The 16,256-nt window shown below is 58.1% G+C and overlaps 2 protein-coding genes across 5 annotated transcripts; both read left to right on the forward strand.

Annotated features, from left to right (window-relative positions):
* The first annotated feature begins 2,069 nt into the window (after window positions 1-2,069).
* On the forward strand, window positions 2,070-16,016 carry ITM2C (integral membrane protein 2C). Of its 4 annotated transcripts, none has more exons than XM_081585592.1 (6): window positions 2,070-2,289; window positions 10,310-10,450; window positions 12,276-12,464; window positions 13,148-13,258; window positions 14,092-14,242; window positions 14,750-16,016. In XM_081585592.1, exons 1-6 carry the CDS (start codon window positions 2,164-2,166, stop codon window positions 14,839-14,841), a joined length of 810 nt encoding a protein of 269 aa, XP_081441718.1. In that variant the 5' UTR covers window positions 2,070-2,163; the 3' UTR covers window positions 14,842-16,016. The 4 variants fall into 4 exon arrangements, with proteins under 4 accessions (XP_081441718.1, XP_081441719.1, XP_081441721.1 ...); XM_081585593.1 differs by having other exon boundaries at window positions 2,070-2,229; XM_081585595.1 differs by lacking the exon at window positions 13,148-13,258.
* Window positions 14,960-16,016, forward strand: LOC145540503 (uncharacterized; the record flags this gene model as incomplete). The annotated part of the gene is given in 3 exon segments (XM_081574993.1): window positions 14,960-15,207; window positions 15,345-15,405; window positions 15,407-16,016. Coding segments are annotated over 3 exon segments (537 nt in total), but the record flags the coding sequence as incomplete, so codon positions are not given.
* Window positions 16,017-16,256: the final 240 nt, after the last annotated feature.

Raw genomic sequence — 16,256 nt, forward strand, 5'->3', positions numbered from 1 at the left:
CTTTAGCTGGAAAGAATTATTGTCCAGTTAATTGGTCTGGCTGCTCAGAACCATTTTTTGAGATAATTGTTTGAGAACTTTTTCCAGTAGTTCCCTTGATTATAGGGCATTAGGATTTTCTACTACTTCTTGACTCCATTTTGGCCAAAAAATACTTTTCTATAAAATCATCTCTTCAGGATATTTATATTTATTAGATATGATTATATATAAAATACATTATAATTTGTAATATCCACCTTATCTATAGTTATGTCTTCTTTCTATAGGATATAGAAATGTATTGATATTTTCGCTTTTATTTATTAATTAGATTTCCCAGAGATTTGTATCCTTCTACTGATTTTTTTCAGCAGAACTCTCTCCTCAATATACTTAATATACTTGGCAGGTATAGCCATTATGGAAAACTGTATGGAGGTGCCTCAAAAAATTTAAAATAGAACTGCCATGTGATCTGGCAATTCCACTACTGGGTATACAGCCAAAGGAAATGAAATCAGTATCTTGAAAAGATATCTGCACTCTCACGTTCACTGCGGCATTAGTCACAATAGCCAAGACATGGATACAACCTAAATGTCCACTGATGGATGAATGGATAAAAAGAAATGTGATGTATCTATAAAATGGAATATTATTCAGCCATAAAAATCAAGAAAATCCTGCCACTTGTGACAACATGGATGACCCTGGAGGATGTTATGCATAAGTGAAATAAACCAGACAGAGAAAGACAAACACTACCTGTGATCTTATTTATATATGGAACCTGAAATAGTTTAGCTCATGGAACCAGAGACAGCATGGTGGTTACCACAGGCTGGGGATGGGAGAAATAGGGAGAGGGTGGTCAAAAGGTACAAACTTTCAGTGATAAAATGGATAAGCTCTGGGGAGCTGATAGAGAACTCTGAGGGTGGTGGTAGACACTTTTCTGAGACCAGTGCATTTCAGCAGTGATCCACTGAACTACTAGGGCTTAATTATGATGGTAAGCCATAAATGGCCAGTGCTTTACATTGTAATAAACCAGATGTCTTTTAAGAACAGCACACAACGATTCAATTTGGAGAAAGAAGTAAAACACAGGTAAAAATTCACATTTGGGATTTTAGTTGCTAAATGAACTGTTGCAGGGGGTGATTCCAGGACACCTTTCCCTGGGGCCAATCCTGGCCGCCCCACACAAGAGAGTGGGAGGAGTCACGGGGGAGGGCGTGGCGAGCATCCCAAAGCCATCCCAAGATGAGGAATGAGCCTCTAGATACCCTGTCCTGCGGATCTTTCCATCACACTTGCCAGAATCCCCCTGGGTGGTTAAGAAATGGCCCACAGGACCCTTACTGCAGGTAACCAAGAGAGTCAAAGAACAGGGGCTGTCTTCATTTCTCTACTCGCTTGGTGCTCCACATTCACCCCCAGAGGCCGTCAGGAAGGTTCTGCAGGGACTAAGGATGAGGGGGAAAGGCTGATGGAGAATGAAGGAGGTGTAGATGCGTGCAACAGGCAGGACGAAGGCAGTTAGGCACCTGGCCCTGAAGCCTCCTCGCAGGGCCCAGGACACGTCGGAAGAGGAAGCGGGAGGAGGGAGCGGTGGGACCAGGTACACCGGGGACTCCAGCATTTCCGAAGGGGATAGGAAGTGGGGTAAAGGGAATGGAGAATTTGTCTAGAAGATGCCTTTTGCCCGGCAAACACGGTTTCAACAAAGACTGTGTATTCTGAGGATGCTGGTCTTGGAGAAGCAGCTGGAAGGGATAAGGCGGCGGCGGAGGGGGACAGAGTTCGTGCCTGATTGGACGTACGGATGGATGCATGCATGGATGGATGGATGGATGGACGGACTGAGTGAGTGAGTGAGCGGTTGCGGGAACCTCAGATGTTCCCAGGTTGGAGCAGCGCGCCCGGCAGGGGTCACTGCGAGCCCCGACCGCGGGAAGGGGGCGCAGGCGCGGCTGGCGCCAAGGCCCTCCCTTGGGGTGGAGGGGAGCGGGCGGGGGGCGGAGAGGGCTGGGGGTGGGGTTAGAGAAAAGGACCCGAAAGAGATCCAAACTTCCGGTGCCTGCGGAGAGCCGAGCGGCGGTGCTACCGAGAGAGGCTGCACCGAGTGGCTTTTGCTAGGGCGGAGGCTGCAGGGCGGACGCTCGGGCCGGCGCAGCCATGGTAAAGATCAGCTTCCAGCCGGCGGTGGCCGGCATCAAGGGCGACAAGGCCGACAAGGCTTCGGCCTCGGCCTCGGCCCCAGCGCCCGCCCCGGCCGCTGAGATCCTGCTGACGCCGGCTCGGGTGAGAAGGGCCGGGGATCTCGGGCGGCGGGAGGTGCAGGGGACCGAAGCTCGCCCGGCCGCCTCCGGCGACTGCCCGAGGCGCATCGGGACACCGGCGTCTGGAGCCGAGGGGCGGGGGCTGGGAGTCCGGGATGGGTCTTCCCATCCCGAAGTGGGGAGGGGGCTTGGGTCTCGGCATTCAGCGGCAGCCGAAAGCATTAAGTCTGAAGAATGGGAGGGGGTCCGGTAGCTGTCCCAGGTGGGGAAGAGCTCCAGATCTCTTCCAAAAGTGGAGGGGGTCCCTAGGCGCCTGGTCCCCAAAGCGGGGAGGGGGCTGGTCCGAAGAAGTTCGAGGAATGTTGGTGGGGGGTATAGGCTTCTGGTTCCAATCAGGGAGGAGGGGCCGCGGGTCGAGTCCCCAGGTGGGGGATGGGAGGAGAGTTGGACATTGTTTTCCCCAAAGTAGGGTGGTGGGTTGTGATTGGTGGGGAATAAAGGAGATGGGGGTGTCTGGTGCCAACGAAGGGGGAGGGACTGTGGATTTCGTCCCAAACGGGAGACTGCTGGGGTGAGGGGTGGGGGAGGCGAGGGATGTGCTGTTAGTCCGCACCTGAATTAGTGGACCAGAAAGTGTTGAGACATGAAATGAAAATAAACCAGAACTCGCCTGGCCGCACGTCCGGGATTCGAGATTCGGGGTTTCGAGGTTGGGTGCCCTGATCCCACCCCACCGCGGGCCGCCTGGGCCTCCCTGCGCTCCTCTTCCTTCCTCTCCCGGCTCCCTGGAGCTCTGGGCTACCCCGTCCAGCCTGCGGTGCCCGGTGCCCTCCATCCCGGAGGCTGCGCTTTGTGGGGGCGGACCTCGGTGCACCCCGCCCCCGCCAGCTCCCCTCCTCCTCTTTCCCTCGGGCCTGGGGTAGAGGAGGCATTTCCGCCCGTGGAAAACTGTCTGAGCTGCGAGGAGTCCGACCCGGGGAGGGCCCAGGGGGGGCCGGACGCGTGGCGGGCTAGGAGGGGAGGGAGAGTTTGGTTCAGTCTGGCTCTGGAGTGGCCCCGGCAAAGGTGTCTACGCCGCCTGTCCCGTTGCTGGCTACTGGGATGTCTTCCTCAGCGCCAAGGCCCCTCCCCAAATTGATGGCTCCAACTAAACCTTGCTGGGGTATGGCAGGCCGGGTGCTGCAGAATAACCTGTGCCCTGGAAGAAGGGGACACAGGAGAGGGTGATCAGAGGTGGGTCACACACCAGAGCAAAGATTCCCTGAGTGCCGAATTCCAGGAAGAGCCCTGGCGAGCTCCCCTGCCCTGGCGTGGTCACTGCGACATCAGTAACCACCCGGGCTGGGTTGGGGGGTTTGCTCTGCAGCCTGGATCAGAGCAGCTCCATCTTCTTCTGATGCTTGGATGGGAAGGGGACATTTCCTATTTGAAGGTCTGGCCTGCAGCTTTTAAAGTTTGCAAGAGGCTCTTTAAACCTCCTTCCTCCCTCTCTGCCCTCAGAGAGTGCAGGACGCTCACCCCTTTCTTCTCCCAGCTGCTTCTCCCAGGGCCAGGCACCCATTTGAGCCCTGAAAAACTGGACCCTGACGCCCAGAGCTACAGGATTCAGGCAAGAGGGAGGACCAGCCAGACAGTGGGAGGATGCAATTCAAACTCCATCAGAAGGTCTGCCGGATTTCGCAGGAGCCGCACATTCTCCAGTGCAGCCTGCTCGTGGTGTTGGGCGGGATGGCGGATGCCAGCATCACCTTGGCAGTATCTGACATCCAGCTTCTGGCTCCCAAGTCCAGCGTTCTCTCTTCCCCCTCACCCAGCATGAAATGGAAATATCAACATCTTCTTCCCTGGGGGTTGTTTGCAGTGGCCTTGAGCCTGCTGAGTGTGCTTCCCGCCCCCCTCCCTCCCCCCAGCAAACCTTGTTAGTTAGGCAGGGTCCCCTCACTGTTAACTGGCAAGGAGGAGCCATGGGGCCCCAGGAGGAGGATTAATACTCCAACACCTTTACATCAGATCTGTTTATTAATAAACTTTCACAGCTCCCCAGCCCTGCGGGATCAGGGGAGGTTTTCGGGGGTTGGCTCTGCCAGTCCCCTGATGGAATTGGGCCTTGGGAAGAGAGTTCACTTCTTTTAACTTCTTGTGGCCTTGACCGGCCAGTGGGCACATTGCCCCCACATCCAGTGCCTGATATAGAGCAAGCTACCCCCACCATGGCGACCTGCCTCACCAGTAATTATGTTCAGGAGGTGCCTAGAATTTACAGTAGCCCAGGACAGCATGAGCAGGGGCTGCTTCACCAAGACAGGGCGTTTGGGTTGGTCCCGTGCTGATGGGTTGTCAGAATGTGGAAGTGTTAGTTGCTCAGTCTATTAGAGCGAGTGTTCTTCGTTCAGTCTGACTCTTTGCAACCCTGTGGGCTCTAGCCCGCCAGGCTCCTCTGTCCATGGGATTTCCCAGGCAAGAATACTGGAGTTGGTTGCCATTCCCTTCTCCATGGGATCTTCCTGACCCAGGGATCGAACCCAGGTGTCCCGCATTGCAGGCAGATCCTTTACCGTCTGAACTAGATGGGCTGTCAGAGGAAAGCTTATTAGAAAGTCTCTTCCAGCTGGGGGTGACCCTGGAACCATCCCTGAGCACTGAACTGAATCAAAAATAAGACTTAAAGCCTTGGAAGGACCAACTGATGAACAGAGGCGTTCCTGAGTGCCTCTCCCCCATAAAGCCACCCTCTAAGCTATCACAGTAAAATGTCAACCTGAGTGCAGGCTCCCGGGACCAGGCTAGGGGTAGTAGCATCCTCGCTGTGGGCCTCCCTCTGCTTCTCTGCAGAAAAGTGAAACAAGGAGGATTTTGTCCCCAGACCTGCTGCTGGAAGGAAGTGCCTTGGTGGGGGCCGGGAAGGGATGGGGGTGGAGGCCCATCTGGGCCTCCAGCTACTCACCCTCCCCACATGGTGCTTGCCTCTGAGATAATGAGTTGCCTGCACTGATGGGCAGCTGGCCGGAAGCCAGCTCGGAAAGTGGGCTGGACGGGAAGCGCCCCTCTTAGCACCCTCTGGCCAGCCCTAGGCCTCTCAGCCCAGTTCCCCTCTCCCCACCATCTGCCTGTGTCTTTGCTCACCCGTGTGTTACACACACACACGCATGCATTCACAGAGCCAGGTGTGGGCATGTACAGACTCGAACGATTGGGCTGGGGGCCCACAAGAGGAGAGAAGCGAGGTCAATACAGCCATCTTCCCAGTGCTGTAATTTTCTCCTTGGCTTTGGCCTTTGATTAATGTCACCCCCTCCCCCAGCCCACATACCTGGGGATCAGATTTCACTTTCCACCTCCCAGCCTCAGGTCCTTGGCAGGAGGGAGCTGGGTCTCCCGGAGTGGTTGAGGGGGTCCCCTAACCAGCCCAGAGGGTGGAGCAGGGCTGTGTCCTTGGTCCCGGGGCCCCCTCCCCTCCCCTCCCACCGGCCCCGCGGGCTGGGCTAAGAGGACCTCCGTGGCTGGGTGCTCCTGCTCCTCCTGCCCGCCCGCCCTGGGCCTTCCCTGAGGGGCTCTGGCATCTGGACTTGGGCCATGGTGACTTTTTTCTGCTTTCTCTCTTCTTTCCCTCTCTGCTTCGTGCTCCCCTCAGCCCTTCCAGGCTGTCAGCAGATTGCCGCGGACGATGAGTTTCTCTTACCAGAAAAAAAATGTTTCTGGTGAGACCAGGGGAGCACAGCCAGCGCCTGGTGAACCGTGTCCCCCAGGAGCGCCCTGTGGCTCTGCGTCTGTCTTCCCCAGCCTTTGTTCTCTGGGGTCTCCCCTTGACTGTCAGGAGCAGAGCAGAGGGTTGTGGGGGGAGCTGTTCTCCAGCCCCTTCCTGGGGCAGCAGTGGGTCCCTGGGCCACCCTGGGTTTCACTGATGGAGGGTTCACGACTCAGCATTCACCCCGCTGATGTCTGCACTTCCCAGCACTTCCGAGCACAGCTCTGTGAGGAGGCCCAGCCCCCTTACCCCTGCGAGGCTTCTGTTTCTCTCTCTCTCTCTCACCCACACACACAGCGTCTCTCTCACTGGTGGCCTCATCTCTGTGGTCTGCAGCCTGGGAAAGAAAGATGCTCAGGAAGAAGGAATGGTGCTAGGGAGATGAGGGTGGGGACCCCGGCCATGGCCGTTGGTCTGGGCCCACAGTGGGTGCATTTCTGGCTCCCCTGCCACCCTCCTCCGAGCAGCCTGCAACTGGAGTTTCCGCTTGCAGCTATTCTGGACATTATTACTAAGGGAAAGTCGCTGGGAGCTCTCTCCACGAGCCCTGGGGCAGGGGGTTGGGGGGAGGGGTCTTCTGAGTTAATGCTTCAGTTGGCTGACTGTTGAGGCCCTGGCTTTGCCAAAGCATTTAGTGAACACCACCGCGAGCTCTGTGAGACAGGCCATCCGAGGCCTGGGCCCCTCCCGGGTCCCAGACACGTGGCCCACATCCTCCACACAAGCACACAGCGAGGCCTGTTGCCCGGGACGCCCAGCTGCTGTGGAAACTGTCTTTTCCTGCTTTCTGGAAGCCCCCAAAAGCCTGGCTGGGGGGTAACTGCTCCATATGAGGGCAGGTATTCTCCTGGGGCTCCAGCAAGACAGGTGAAGCAGCTGGGGGGGCGACTTCGGGAAGGAGCCCCCTCGGCCGACATCCTGGGTGCGCTGAGCAGTTAGGATCCTAAGGGTGAGGCCCTGGTTCCGGCCCAGGTTCCCCAGAGGCCTCGGAGGGCAGCCCACCCCTGTGGGGCTTTACCTCCCGGTACCTCTGTCTGGAAGCTGGGACACCAGCGGCCTGTGGGTCTGCTTTCCCCAATCGCCACTGCTCAGCCATGATGCTCCTGGGGAGTTGGCCCGCGGAATGCCAGGGCGGAGGGGTGTCGGGTAGGGAGGGGAGCAGGGTGTGAGCCATGGGTGTGCACTCAGGACCGTTAGTAGGGGCAGGATGTGTATGTGTGCTCAGCTGTGTCCAGTTCTTTGCTACCCCATGGACTTCAGCCCGCCAGGCTCCTCTGTCCATGGGATCCTCCAGCCAAGAATGCTAGAGTGGGTTGCCATTGCCTGCTCCAGGGAATCTTCCCGACACAGGGATCCAACCCGCATCACTTGTATCTCCTACATTGGCAGGCAGGTTCTTTACCACTGTACCACGTGGGAAGCAGGATCGGAAACCACTGTCCACTTCACGTCTAGGAAAGGTTGTGGGGGTGTCCCAAGCCTTCACAGGGACCCCCACAGAGACATATGAGGACATGGGGGTAGGGCATCAAGGGGTTCTGGCTGGAGACTGTCCTTCTTGGCCACACTAGCCTGGCTTCACTTTCCTCTGGGGCCCCTCCTCCCTTGCCATCCTTAATGACCTCTCTCCCCACCTCGGTGCCCTGCCCAGCCCCTCCTCCTGGCACCTGCCCCAGCCAGGAGCTGAAAGGCAGCTGTAAAACTGGTAGGCCTCACCTTGTCCCTGAACTTCAATTGTGGACAGGCCCCTGGGCTCTTGCTTTATAACCACTGACTCTTTTTTTGTTGGGTTGTTTTCTGTTTGTTTTTTTTTTTAAGAGCAATTCTCACAGGCTTGCTTTTGCTTCTCTGGAGCAAAGCATGGCCACAGTACAGCCTTGACAGCTGGCTGCGGTGGTGGCCCTAAAAAGGAAGGGTTTAGCTGATAAAGACCTGCTATTTTTATCTAACACTTGATCCTTTACGAAGGGCTTTCAGGGCCTGTGTCTACTTTAATCCCGACAAAACGCTGTCAGAAAGAGTCTGTTCACGTTTCACAGGAGGACCATTGGAGGGTCAGAGGCTCCCTACACGTGCCCTGCTGGGGGCACCTCTGGCTTCTGCAGCCCCACCCGTCTCACTGAATACAAACGTTGTATCCCCAGGGCAGGATTCGCAGGGGGTGTGGCGCCTGGCCTATCTTTTGGGTCACCCACCTTTCCTGGGGACCTGCTTAGGATGGCTGGAGCCCCTTGGGTGGCTTGTTCCTTTGAGTCACTGGCCATGCTCAGCTGTCGGTCACCCTATCCCGGGCTGATCCTGGGAGCCCATTGGAGAGTCAAAGCCCTTGCAGCCCCCCACCCACTGCTGGCAGCTGTCCTGTGGGCAGTGGCCACATGCACTAGTGACCTTGGTCAGCGCTGCCAGGGAGCCCCGGGGTGCTGGGGAGATGCCAGCTAGGCGGGTGGTCTCACCAGGTGCTTCTTCAGATCACAGGGGCCCCGCAGCAGGGCCAGGGTGGGGAGAGGCCCCAGGCTGCAGATAGCCCAGCCTGTGAGGGGGGACGGGATGGACAGGGGTACCTCTCCATCCTCTGTCTCCATCCCAGGGTACTGAAGGCAGAGGGGGTAGGGTGGGGTCACTGGCCTGGTGATACGTGTGCCTAGAGATGGGGGCACGTCTTTCAGGCATTTGGTATGCCTGCAGTGCAGGAGACCTGGGTTCAGTCCCTGGGTCAGGAAGATCCCCTGGAAAAGGAAATGGCAGCCCACTCCAGAACTCTTGCCTGGAAAATTCCATGGACTGAGGAGCCTGGTAGGCTACAGTCCATGGGGTCGCAAAGAGTTGGACACGACTGAGCGACTTCACTTTCACTTTCCTGCAGGAAGAGTGTGGGGAGAGGAGAGAGCCCCAGGCAGGAGGCTTCACCCGGCCCCACAGGGGACGCCCTTCTGCTCCCTGAGGCCCCGGTCCCACCCTCCCATGTGCCCGAAGCACAGCAGGCCTGCACCCCACCCCTTCCAGGCTGGGCCCCCTCTGTGCACTGAAGTAAGGGCCTGTCCTGGGCAACTTGGACCTGAACTGTGTCTACACTCCCGGCCACCCGGCTGCAGGGTGAAGAGTGGAAACACACAGAGAGCTAAGCAGACAGTTCGTGAGGAGGTCCAGGCTCTGGCCTCCCCTCTGCACCCCCCAACTCTGCCTCAGCTCCCTGAGGTTGGGGGTAGAGCGGGGTACTGGCCCCTATCCTCACCCAGCTGCATCCAGACACCATAGAGGCGGGGTTGAATGGTAGACTCTGGAGGCAGAGCCAGGCCTGGGCCTTCGCAAGGTCTCCAGGGTGAATGAGGCCTGGGGTAGGACAGGGGTGACAGGCATAAAGATGAGCGATGGCCAAGGCCACACAGCTGGGTAAGAGCCCCAAGTCCCTAGACTCTCAGTCCAGTGCTCTGGGGAGAGCAGGGTTGTTGAGTTACACACCCACCTCCGGCCGCTGGCCCAGACGGGTGTGGACCAGAGTTGGGTCGGGATGGTTTACCTCTCCTTGGCAACCCTATAACTACTTGTCCTGAACCGGGGCCTGGCTCCCCAGAGAGGGTGTTTCCAGGAACCTCCTGCCCTGGCCGCCACAGCGACGTTTCTGTCCCGGCAGAGGGGCCCTGGCTTCCAGAAGCCTCTAGACTCTACCCCCCGGGCTCTGCTCCTGACAGCCTGCTCCACACCAGTGCCCGGTGATTCCATCGCTGCCCAGCAGACTGCTCTCTGCCCAAGGTGGCCGAAGGGGACAAGCACGCGTGCCCAGACCCTGTGGGCCTCCCAGAGCCCTGTTCCCACCAGTGAGCTGCTGGGAACCTCCTTGGTCTGACGCAGCAGCTCCCAACCTGCCCGGTGCACCCTGGTTCCTACAGGTTCCGAGGCCTGGCGTGGTCATCAAGGTCACATCTGTGCTTTCCCACCATCACCATCCCCAGTTTGAGAGAATCTACTGTGGTCACAGCTGGTATAATGAAGGGGACTAATGGCATAGGGTCTTCAGAATACTCTTGCTGAGTCCCTGTGGGTCATTTTATGTGGCTTCCAGGTGGGGCTCAGTTTCTCTTTAGAGGGAAGAGCTGGGGGCCTGGAGATGCTTCCTCTCTTTTCAGATGATGCTCTGTGTGTCCCGAGCATTGCCCTCCCCTGCCTCTGCCCCCCAGGCTCCTTGCCAGCCAGCAGGATGAGGCCTCACTTTGGGAAAGGGGGGGCAGGAGGGATCCCCAGCGGACACAGGACCGCTGACCTCAGGGTCATGAGGCTGACCCCGCACTGCTGTCCGCAGGAGGAGCGGCCCCCCTACCACCGCTACAAGAAGGGAAGCTCCGTGGGTGGCGTGTGCTACCTGTCGATGGGCATGGTCGTGCTGCTCATGGGCCTGGTGTTCGCCTCCGTCTACATCTACAGATACTTCTTCCTGGCTCAGGTGAGGTGGGTAGAGGGAGGTGGGGAGAAACAGTGGCCTTTAGAGAAGGAAGTGAACACCCCACCCCTCAGGTGGGAGGCATGCCCCACAAGCCTAGAAGATGCACAGCCTCCTCCTCCTCCCTGGTCTTGGTCCAGGAGACAGGACTTGGGTCCCATCCTCTGACTGCCGTGGAGTCTGGAGGAGTGGCCTTACCTGTCTCTTTGGACACATCTGAAGCTGACAGCTCTCCCGGGAGTACAGTCCGTGATGGGGGAGCCGGGAGTAGCATCTGGGCTGTGAAGCCGGCAGCCCCTCCCCACCGTGACCCCAGAGCATCAGCACCAGAAACTCGGGGTGCAGCAGAAACTAAAACTCTGCAGGTCCTTCAGAGCCCGGCCCCCTGTGCCCTGCAGGTTGTGCTTCAAGGAATTCCCGTTCTGGGCTACAACCCATGAAAGGCGGAGGGTGGCTTACAGTCACCTCCACCTCCCGTAAGGGTGGCCCCCACCCACAATCACACCCGGTCATCTGCTCGCCCAGGCCATCTGGGCACAAAGCTGGGCCGGAGACCTGGCCGTGGTCACAGCAGCCTTGTCATCTGCCCAGGCCTGAGAAGGGAGGCAGGGCCCCCAAGTTCTCAGAAGAGAAGGTAGTTCAATGAAAGTTTGCTTAATGACCATAAACATAACAACGTGGGGAATCTCAGTGACCAAAAGGCTGGGAATTGCCAGCCCTGGGCCTTGACTTCCTCATCACCCAGTTTCTCTAGGGTGGAATTCACTGAAGAGCTTGCAGTCCGGGTGACTTTCCCCTTGAAACCTCAGCTCCCTCACACCCACCCACTTCCCCTTTTGTTTGGCATCCTCCCCTCCCCCATGACTTGCTTTCCCCCTGGTTCCTGGTTTTCGCTTTCTGGGGCCTTTTCCAGTTGCAGCTGTGCCCCTGTCCTGGACTTCCCCTCTGATCGCAGCCCCAACTCATGCCTGGTTCTCAGGGCATGGGAACCTCAGAGCAGCCTCACGCCTGCGCCCTGGGATCCCTGGGACAGTATGATTCACGGGTGATGATTCACCCTCCCGGGAGAGCGCAGCTGAAACAGAAAGGAGCATCTGCCTGTCACAACCTGGAGGAGCCAGAGGGGGGCCCCCCCGCGGCCACCAGTCAGTCACGTGGCCTTGGTTGCGCCCGGCCACTTCCCTTCCCTTGTTGATGGAGTGATAAGTGGGCCCCTCAAATGGGGGACACTGTGTTTGTCAAGGTTTCTCAGGAGGCCCAGGTCCGGGGAGGTGGTGGGGCTTGTGTGAGGTTGAACACAGCTTGGGGAGGGGGGGAGGGGGGCGGGGTTTGCCACCAGCATCTGATAACAAGGCTGCCTCTCTGTCCCTCCCCCTTCCTCCTGGCCCTCCAAGGTCTCCAGGGCCCCCTGCAGAGGCAGCAGGAAGGGTGGGCGGGCATCCCCTGGTGGCAGTGGAGGGTGGCACCCCACTCCCACCCCAGGCTCTTTCTCAGGTATCTGTCCTCCCACTGGTCCATCCCCTTTCACCACCATAGACTCATGGACTCGAGGGGCAGAAGGGGTCTAAGGGGTCACTTTGTTTTACAGATGAGGAAACTGAGCCTCAGCGAAATCAGCCTCCTAGGAACTGGCACACCCGGCTCACCCTCCCTGACTCCCGTGTTCCTCAGTTTCTCCATCTGTGAAATGGGCATCCCAGCCCCACCCTCCCCTCTTCCTCAGGCCTTCGGAGCCAGGAGTGGTTGGGCAGGCAGCAGGGGCCTCGCGGAGGGCACTGTGTGACCAGGTTGTCTCTCTCTCTCTCGCCCCACTCCCTGCCTTGCTCAGCTGGCCCAAGACAACTTCTTCCACTGCGGCGTCCTCTACGAGGACTCCCTGTCCTCCCAGGTCCACAGTCGCATGGAGCTGGAGGAGGACGTGAAGATCTACCTCGAGGAGAACTACGAGCGCATCAATGTGCCCGTGCCCCAGTTTGGGGGCGGCGACCCTGCAGACATCATCCACGACTTTCAGCGGGTGAGGCTGGCCAGGGCCCGGGGCGGGGGTGGCAAGCGGGCACCAGGAGGAGCAACAGACGTGAACGGAGAATGCCCACACCCTTTGTACAAACTTGGAGTATATACCGTGTAGTACAAACCGTGGCGCAGACGTCTATGGTTTAACTCCATCAGGGGTTTAGAGACCCCACTTTTATCATGTAGTTCTTGCAGTTTTCACTGACTGAACTCATCATGGTTGATTTTCTCCTGGGCCGCCTGACACCTGCAGACGCTGGCTCTCACGGGCGAGGCCAGTGTTCCTTTTAATAAGCTCTTTCCACGTTGACATCTTATCAAGATGCAGCACTCGGGGGTGGAGAGGAGCATCTCACTGAGGGTCCCAGCGGCCCACAGGGGTGGCCAGACCTCCCAGGTTTGATAAGATACATAGTCGGGACGTTACCCTGATTCTCAGACCTCAGCTGTGTAACCTCCCGAGAAGAATCCTTCTCATAACTGAAGCATTTGATAGTGTTTTCATCTAGTGAGTGGAATCTACTACAGACACAGCCTAGGAAAGGAGAGCGGGAGAAGGGAGCCCCACCCAGATATTGAGGAATCCGGGGTACATCACTGGGAGCACTGTGGATTCATACCTCGTACAGCCCGCCAAGGCCAAGCCCTCACCTGCAGACACTGATGTGGCCCCTTTCTGCTCAGGGTCTCACCGCTTATCATGACATCTCCCTGGACAAGTGCTACGTCATCGAGCTCAACACCACCATCGTACTGCCCCCCCGCAACTTCTGGGAGCTCCTCATGAATGTGAAGGTGAGCGGGACCCCGGCAGCGTCTCGTCCCTCCCTTGTCCCCCCACCACCATGAGACAAGGGAGATTTCTAGGGCCAGCAGGGATGGGGGGGTGCCTGGGCATTGCTGTCAGCTGGTCCCAGCACCCTTAGTCGGTCCCTCTGCCTCCAGCTCCCTTCTCCCTCACGCAGAGTCAATGCCTCTCCTTTCTGCCCCCCAGCCCCCCACTTCTGCCTCCCTCACTTAAGAACCCCGAGACCAGCTTCCTTAGCATTCATGGCTGTGCCCCATGTTGCCCTATTGTCAGCAGTGCAGGGAGGAGACCGGGGCCCCGCCTCAGAGGAGCACTTCCCCTAGGGTGGGGAGGCAGACTCATGCGTGTGCGAGCACGCACACACACACTCACACACACACGTCCACACACACACGCCCACACACGTGCCCACACACACAGGCCCACACATGTCCACACGCACACATGCCCACACACACACATGTCCACACACACACGTCCACACACACACGCCCACACACACGTCCACACACACACAGGCCCACACACACAGGCCCACACACACACGTCCACGCCCACACACGCACACGCCCACACACGCACACGCCCACACACACATGACACTGGCAGTGCAGGTGCAGGAAGTACCCGGGGAAGTCAGAAGGGTGAGCCATGTGGTCTCTGGATAAAGGGGTGGGCATGTTGGACGGGCATTTCAGGTGCTGAGGGGACTCGATGAGTGAGCAGAAGGATGTCGGTGTGGGGAAGTCTGTGGGCAGTTGGGGACCCCGAGGGTTGGGCCCAGGTACTGACCTGGTGCTGGGCCACTCTCCCTTTGCAGAGGGGGACCTACCTCCCACAGACGTACATCATCCAGGAGGAGATGGTGGTCACGGAGCATGTCAGCGACAAGGAGGCCCTGGGCTCCTTCATCTACCACCTGTGCAGCGGGAAGGACACCTACCGCCTGCGGCGCCGGGCCACCCGGAGGCGTGAGTGGCCATCTCCACCCACCTTGGCCCCTGCCCTGTGCTCCAAACCACGGCCCAGCTGAGCCTGGCCCCAGAGCTGGAGACCAGCTGTCAGAGAGCTGGGACTGCAGCAGCAGTAATGACAGCTAATGTTAACTGAGCACTTACTACATTCCAGGCACTGCTTTACACTCTCTGTGTCTTCCTAAGGTAGTGTGAGTCATCATCACCATCATCATCCTTGTCATCTTTTATTCTTGCTGCCCCTTTTAGAGATGAGGAAAGGGGGGCACAGAGACGTCAACAAACAGCCCTGAGGTCACACAGCAGGAAAGTGGCAGAGCTAGGAGGTCTGACTCCGGCTATTGTGCTCATGCCATTTTACTATGCTGCCTCTGGGTCATTTCCTGGGCCTCCCTACCCCTGGTCCTGAGACCCTGCTCAGGCTCCGAGTCTGGTGGCCTTCGTGGCCCAGCCAGTTCTAGGCCAGGACACAGGTCTCACTAGGCTTTCTCTGTTCTCTCCCAGGGATCAACAAACGAGAGGCCAAGAACTGCAACGCCATCCGCCACTTTGAGAACACCTTCGTGGTGGAGACGCTCATCTGCGGGGTGGTGTGAAGCCCCGCCCCCACCCTCCAGGCTCCGCCCCACCCTCTTTCGTTTTCTCTTCTGGCCACTCTCTGGCCTCCTTCCCCTCGCTTAGCTTGTACTTTGGACGCCTTCCCCGTAGATGTGACGTGTCTCTCTCCATTTCTCTCCAGCCCTGCCCACCTCCTTGTACCAGAGCTGTGACCTCTCAAGGCCTCCCCCTCTGCTGACCTCTCGGGTGTGGGGGAGGGAGGGGACGCCCCAGGATGGTTTCTGTGACCCGCATCTTGAGGTCAGGTCCCTGGGGCCCTGGCCCACAGCGGCACTGGTGGCCCAAGGGGAAGGACAGGACCGAAGGAACCGGGCATATGGGGGTTCTGGCGAAGGGATGGGGTGAGGGGGTGTGGAGTGGGGTTCAGGAATGTCTGCACAGCTGGGAAGGGCCTAAAAGGCCTTTTGCATGCTCTGCATGCATCCCCTACTTCCCAGCTCTCAGACCTGAACTGAGGATGGAGGGAATGTGCCCAAGGAAGGATGGACCGCCCCCGCAGAGCACAAGAGAAGGTGGCTGTCCTGGGGCTGTCCCCAGGACTCCAGTTAGTGCCTTCAGCCCACCTGTGGGAGCCTGGAGTTTGGGGTGGGGGGGGTTCAGATGAGTCCGTCAAGCACAATCAATCTCTGGATGGAACCAAAGAATGAAGGAGCCAGGGCTCGGGGCGCTGGCCCCCCAGGAGAACATGCGGGATCCCCACTGGCCACAGCCACAGAGCAACAGAGTGGGGGTGTCTTCTGTCCAGGGGCGGCCCTGCCAGCTGAGCACTGAGCAGGGATGCACTGTGGGTCCTTCGGAGGGAGGGGGGCTCCCTGCTGTCTCTGGGGTAGAGCTCTTGTAGGAAACCAACGGGGGGAGGGGAGGGAGAGCCAGCTGGTACTTGTAAACCCTGCCTCCTCTCTGGAATTCCGGCCCCCTCTGCTTGGGGGAATGCAGCGTTTACTTTGCTTTTCCTTCTCACTTTTGCATGTTTTTACTGATGTTCGATATGCTAACCGTTCTCAGCCCCGAGCCCTGAAGAGGAGGGCTCTGACACCTCCAGTCAGACTTTGGTGCTCTCTGGAGATGAAACTCTTGAAGTGCTTTGTATATTTTCTCAATTAGATCTCTTTTCAGAAGTGTCCATAGAACAATAAACATCTTTGACTTCTGATTCTGGCTTGGGAGAGGTGGGTGGTGGTGGTGGGTGAGGGGTGCGCCTCCACCCTGTAGGCTGGGCAGGTGTCCCTGGGAATGGGGGGGGGAGGTGCAGGGGGCAGGCAGGAGAAGCTCTTGGGCCTTGACATCTGGCCCTGCTCCATGGTTCAGCCAAGGAATGTAGGTGTCCCCTTCTTCCCTCCCTCAAGTCCTCACATCACCCCGAACCAGGTGGATTCACCTGTTACAGGCAAGG

This window comes from Giraffa tippelskirchi, chromosome 3, assembly GCF_054371585.1.
Source record: "Giraffa tippelskirchi isolate mGirTip1 chromosome 3, T2T-mGirTip1v1.2.pri, whole genome shotgun sequence".
Lineage (NCBI taxonomy): Eukaryota > Metazoa > Chordata > Mammalia > Artiodactyla > Giraffidae > Giraffa > Giraffa tippelskirchi.

Excerpts from the sequence above, each read along its gene's own strand:
- ITM2C (XM_081585592.1), top strand. The coding sequence starts at position 2,164 with ATGGTAAAGATCAGCTTCCAGCCGGCGGTGGCCGGCATCAAGGGCGAC. Across the intron at positions 12,465-13,147 it reads TCATCCACGACTTTCAGCGG|GGTCTCACCGCTTATCATGA; the intron begins GTGAGGCTGGCC and ends CTTTCTGCTCAG. Across the intron at positions 13,259-14,091 it reads AGCTCCTCATGAATGTGAAG|AGGGGGACCTACCTCCCACA; the intron begins GTGAGCGGGACC and ends CTCCCTTTGCAG.